Source organism: Nicotiana tomentosiformis, chromosome 3 (assembly GCF_000390325.3).
Source record: "Nicotiana tomentosiformis chromosome 3, ASM39032v3, whole genome shotgun sequence".
Classification (NCBI taxonomy): domain Eukaryota; kingdom Viridiplantae; phylum Streptophyta; class Magnoliopsida; order Solanales; family Solanaceae; genus Nicotiana; species Nicotiana tomentosiformis.
The window spans coordinates 135,436,558-135,442,653 of record NC_090814.1 but is presented as its reverse complement, the minus strand read 5'-3'; the positions used below and the strand labels follow the sequence as shown (position 1 = coordinate 135,442,653).

The 6,096-nt window shown below is 37.5% G+C and overlaps 1 protein-coding gene across 2 annotated transcripts; it reads right to left on the bottom strand.

The window, feature by feature from the left end:
• Positions 1-424: 424 nt before the first annotated feature.
• On the bottom strand, positions 425-5,774 carry LOC104118712 (pentatricopeptide repeat-containing protein At5g61990, mitochondrial). Of its 2 annotated transcripts, XM_009630025.4 has the most exons (4): positions 2,685-5,774; positions 1,735-1,846; positions 950-1,004; positions 425-781 (listed from the first exon to the last, which is right to left on the bottom strand). In XM_009630025.4, the coding sequence occupies exon 1, from the start codon at positions 5,561-5,563 to the stop codon at positions 2,798-2,800; it is 2,766 nt and encodes a 921-aa protein (XP_009628320.1). In that variant the 5' UTR covers positions 5,564-5,774; the 3' UTR covers positions 425-781; positions 950-1,004; positions 1,735-1,846; positions 2,685-2,797. The 2 variants fall into 2 exon arrangements, with proteins under 2 accessions (XP_009628320.1, XP_009628319.1); XM_009630024.4 differs by having other exon boundaries at positions 425-1,004.
• Between the last annotated feature and the right edge of the window lie 322 nt (positions 5,775-6,096).

Sequence of the window (6,096 nt, the reverse complement as noted above, 5' to 3'; positions counted from 1 at the left end):
ATTATCAGTTTCTCGGTGCAATATATAAATTTAAGTTACTGATTTACTTGTTTGATATGCTAAAATTTAGGATACAGAGAAGGAACAGTATCTTGTGTTTTTGTACCGAAAGCGACTGGAAAATGAAATATTCGGCGTAACAATCAGAATTTTTTATATAAGGTAAAAGTTAATCAGACTTCTGTAGTTTACTTGTAGAACTTGATATTGATCTTAATGGTCTGTGATTAGCAAATAAGAAATACACCCATGGCAACAAAATTATCGGTAACTGCTTGCTATGAGTAAGTAACATCTTGAACTTTCAGTTAAAGAGTATAATAGAGGACGTGTATAATGAATGATGCAGCAATGGCCAAAGGATATCAACTTATTAATTATGAATGAATCATCAGCGATTTGCAAAGGCTCAACTGGGCAAACGTTCATCAAAATATTTTGTTCCTTTTCCAGTGACTAAGTGCGAATTTTGTACAATAAATCATTAAAGCCTTATAAAACATTTAATAATCAGCTAGTGAGTCAAGGATCTGCAGCAATCAGATAATGAGCTAGCAAGTATTCTTTTTGATATTACTAGCCTTTATACAGTAAACAGTAGGCATATTACTTCAGTTACTTCAATGTGCATACCATTGATAGGGGACGACATAAGCAGAGGGGCCATCGAACAGAAGAATAATGTAGCAAGTTCCTTTGCTCTCTTTTGATATAACAAGTTCCAAGGAAAGAACTACACTTATCTTCATACATAAACCGCAGTGGTACAAATCGTTTGCTCCTTTAAATGGAAACAGCCTATATCAGATAACATGAGCATAAGGCAGACCAAACAAATGAATGAACCTTCTTTGAGTTCCACCATTTGCAGGCAAATAACTTCTGCTGAAACTTCATCATTTGTTAGTACACCTGATTTTAGATACCACAAAATAAATAGTAGTCTCACCTCTCTAACCACAATCTGGTTGCACAGTAAGAACAAAAATATGAACCCGCTAACTCTGCCAACAAAAAGGTAATAGAAAGAAAGAAAATAAGATGTCATGAATAAGGCCGATCAACTTCAAAGAGAAATTATTCATCGAGCTAGTATTATCCCTAAATAACCTCAAGGTCTTTGAATATCAATGTTCTTATAACTCAAGTGTTTGGCGAGCAGGGCCAGATAAGAAAATGCTGAGACATCAAAAGACACAGTACATGACAAAGCAGACGAGCCATCTTCTTTTTCTTACAATAAATAAGCAAGAATTTTATCAACATTCAAAACCCACATTAAGAAAATACTGGGTTACATACAGAAATTTTGTATATATAAATACAATCACTGCCCTAATCCAGAAGCGAGTGTACATAGCAGATGAGTTATCTTCATTCTAATGCGACAAATATAAGAAGGAACATTTCTTGCGTAGAGTTAATATCATTAAAGCATGAAGACGGTTTCACCGACAGATTGTTGTGATCCTATATCATGAGGCAAATGGAACATAGATGATAATATCTATTAAATTCCAACAGCATCTATGGGTTTTCAGATTATTTCAAGTCATGTTCATTTCTTCAGTTTTACCTAAAAGGACTGTAACACGACATATCAATCACATAGGTCCTGTCAACATAAACTTGGAAGGTGGAAGAAGTAGAACAGACAACTTTGACTAAATTTTCAAAAATGAAAAAGTGTAAAGTATCTGCTAGTAGAAAGCTAGTACTGGTAATAGCTCTGACCATTGTCCTGAGTAGGATAATTGCTCCAATTTCATTGGAAGGTCAGTGTCTAGAAGAAGGAGCTCAGGCAATATATACCATAAAATAATGGTGCAGCAGTGGACCAAATCACCTGAAAATAACACTTAATCAGCAAAATGACATCAATTTTCCACATTAGAGTAAGATTTATTTAAAGACACAAGAAACTGAATTCACAAGACAGGTTTTTATCTTAATTAGGTGCATTATGACTAAGCCTTGATTTTTCTTTTCTCACATAAAAATTAAACAGGAGATACCGAAGGGAAGCACAAGAAAATTCACTTCACTAAGCTTAGAAATTTGTGACTGAAGGAACCTTTCTTGTGTGTGTTCTACTTTTTCATTCTAATTTGTTCAGGTCTTGATTCAATAAGAAGGGATCTCAATCCAATTAGTTGTATCCTAGAACTAAGGACACCTCACTGAAATATCAGCACTTCTTAGTAAGCTAGCTTCAAGCATGTATTCCATAACTTATATGAGATCAGAGAAAAAAGGTCATAATCCCATAAAACAGAAAAGACAGGCTATATATGCAACCACAAAATAACATAAAGCTTTTTTTCAGCAACAGGGGAATGAGCTATTGCTTGCAAACAGAACAAAAATATATTCAAGCAGTGTCTGACCTCCATGCAAAACTTATAGAAAGACCCAAAGAGAAAGCACTAAACCACATTAACAAAACAAAGAAAACAAAGGTCTGATTTCACATATCCAGTTTCAACTCCATGCATGATTTCTGCAGCACATTCAATTTCAACTTCATGCATGATTTCTGCAGCACATTCAATTTCAATTTCATGCATTCACAGGGAAAAAAATAAGTACAAGAAAAACTGAACAGGATTCACGATATACAGGAAGTTTTTTCCCCCCATCTTTTCCTGAAAGGAGATTCATTTAGTTAATCAAAGTCAGATTACCTCTACTGTGATCAGGATGCTTTCAACTTTGATGTGGGTGCTTCGCCATCGGCATCCATAGTCAGGAACTGCAGAAAGAACAGAACAATCCAGCATAAAGTATTCTTGTTGAGCTAGGCTTGAAGAGCAACTTCAAAGGCTGATTGCTTTGGAGGGTTGCTAACACTTTCAGTATGCCCATCCATTTGACAACGCGTGATTAAGTCATTTGAAGTCAAGGAATTAGAGATCCAGGAAAACTTTACCATGGTCTCCAGAGCCATTGGTAATTTTTCAGAATATCCTGCTTTATCTAATCCTTGGGCTAAAGTACTGCACATAGCAAGACTAGGTACAAAACCTTGCTCTCCTATTTCATTAAGTGATGCCAATAGTGCAGAAATTTCTCCCTTCTCACACCAAGACTGCACTAATGTTTCACTTACATGTCCTTTCAAAAGACCTTTATCCAAAAGTTCATTCCAAAGACTGAAGGCTTTATGTAGATTCCCTTCTCTGTAAAGTGCATCAACCATCGAGCTGTAGACTACTTCATCAGGCTCAATACCCCTAGCCACCATCTCCTCAAATAGTGAAAACACTTTCAATTTGTCACCTAATCTGTGATAACCTTGTATGAGTGAAGTGTATGTCACAATGGTTGGTATCAGTTTCCTCTCTTGCATCTGTTGGAAAAGATCCTCTGCTTCTTTCATAACTCCATTCTTGCAACAGTAATCTATTAAAATGGTAAAAGTTACATGATCAGGTGGGTGCCTATCAGACATACCCTTCACCAACTCCAGTGCTTCACTCATTCTTCCTAACTTGCATAACCCATCAATTAATGTGTTGAAAGTAAGAGTAGATGCAATTCTCTTCTCTACCATTTCATGGAATAATGACAATGCCTTCTCCGTCTCTCCTGCCCTGCAGCATCCATGAAGAAGAGCATTGTATACAAAGGCATCCGGTTGAACACCCTGTGAAGGCATTTCATCCGATAAGCGAAATGCCTCATTTAGATCACCAGTTTTGCAGTAACCATCAATGATTGTGGAATAAGTCACAGCATTTGGTGCCAAACCCTTTCCAGAGATACCATCAAACACTTCCCTAGCTCTTGAAAGGTCACCGGACTTGCAAAGACCACCTATTAAGGCATTATAAGTGACGATGCTTGGCCTAACACCCTTCTGACACATTTCATCAAGTAGTAGAAAAGCCTCTTCCGAATTACCCTGCTTGCAGAAACCAGAAATTAGTGAGGTGTAAGTGAACACATCAGGAACTAGACCCTTGTTATAAAGCTCAGATAAAACACTCCTGGCATCTGACAATTTTCCATTCTTTGCGAGAGCATTGATAAGAATACCATAAAGCTGAACATTTGGCAGTCGTCCTATTTCAAGCATGCGATTCAGTACTGAAAATGCTTGCGCTATATTCCCATATTTGCAGTACCCATCAATAATAGATGTAAAAGTGGCATAATTAGGTGCTACACCACGATCTAGCATCTCCCAGAAGTACTGTTCTGCAACTTGCATATTCCCTGCCTCTCTATACCAAGAAATAAAAGCCGCAAAAGTATATGAATTCGGCCTCAATTTTCTCCTCTCCATTTCAACAAGACACATTCTCGCTTCATCTATCCTTCCCACCTTGCAGAGCCCAGTAATAATTGTATTATAACATAAAATATCAGGCAAGATACCTTTCTGCCACATATCCTGCACAATTTCTTTTGCTTCGTCAAACTTACCATCCTCTACATAGCCTTTTATAATGGGGGTATAGATGATAGCATTTGGTCTCGCCCCAGCTGCAATCATCTTCTCCAAAACAAGAATCGCTTGACAGAGATCTCCAGAGTTGCATAAAGCATTAATCAGCACACCACAAGTATAGGCGGAAGGTACCAAATTTCTGTCAGTCATCTCAACCAAAATCAGTTTTGCCTCCCTGGACCTCTTTTTCTTACAGAATCCATCAATAAGTGTGCTGTAGGTATAGATATCTGGAACCAATCCCTTTGCTTCCATTGACTCCTTTAGCTCCAATGCTTCGTCAACTGTACCAGTCCCACACAAGCCTCTGATAACCACATTGTATGTAACCAAATTTGGACTGCACCCCTTCTCTTCCATAACACGAAGAAGTCTTTTGGCGTCCTTAACATTACAAACCTTGCAATAAGCATTAATCACATTGGTGTAGGTGTAAACGTCAAGACTCATCTCGCTCTCCAGCATTCCTTCATATACCTTCCAAAACAATTCCGTTTTATTGCCCTTCAATAGTTCATTCAACAATGTATTACAACACAACACGCTGGGGGGAAAGCCCTCGTTTTTAAAACCCAAAAATGCCGAAACAGCCTCATTTAGCATACGCTTATTTCTATAAGCGTCAATTAGCAACTCAAACGCCACAGGTTTCGAGCTAAAGCTATCACATTCCTTAAAACATTTAACCAACGAGCTGAGAATATCCATCACTGCATATCCTCTCTGAAGCATTTCATCAAACATATGGTTGGCGGGTACAAAATTGTTTGAATTGCATAAAGTCAAAGCAAGAATAGAGAAAGAATCAATGTGTTGAGTACCACCCAATTTGTGATTTGACCAGTCGAAGAAGTCAAGCAGGCGTTTTGGGTTAACAACCAATTTGTTTCGATCAAGCACGGAGTGGACCACATCTGGACTGAGCTTTTGAGGGATTCCCGACGACTCCAAGAGGAAATTCCAGTTTTTATGTTTCAGAAGCGCCGAGATTTCTTCAGCAGTTGATTTATTTTCTCCGGGAATGTTCGCGAAGCGCCTTGATTCAATACAAAATGAAACATGCCTTGCTTTCTTGATTACAAAGGCTTGCTTTGAGAGTAGCAGATTCATAATTTCTAATATGAATAAATTAACTTGTGGGGGCGTTGCACATAAGCAGTTAAAATGCTAGAGGATCTGAATCAAAGCCCGGATCTAAGAAAGGTTAAAGGATGCCTGTAGTTTTGCAGTGGAGACTCATGGGAGGAGCAATGGGTGCTTTTTTTGGTTGCTCTACTTCTATCTTGGACTCGTAAAAGTGGAAAAGATGAACGTCAACCCCTTAATAAGTTAACAATTCGGACAAACCAATTTAAATCAATATTTGAGAAAATGTTTCTCTTGATAAAAATTTAATTGTATGGTCTCATGCATATTTTTTTAAAAAAATCTTATTTTGTTTTAATTACTCTTTGAATTTTAATTTAATTAGAAATGAGGAGGTGTGAGATGGATGTTGAGATGGATGAAATGAAGGTCATTAAGATGAAGGTGACATGTTGAAATGCACGTGCGGGCATATCACATTAGATAGAATTAAAAATAAAATTATTCAGTATAAAGTGAGTGTGGGCCCTGTGGAGGATAAGATGCAGGAGGCGAGA

What these genes read in the sequence shown, in the direction of transcription:
- LOC104118712 (XM_009630024.4), bottom strand. Translation starts at nt 5,563, where the DNA reads ATGAATCTGCTACTCTCAAAGCAAGCCTTTGTAATCAAGAAAGCAAGG.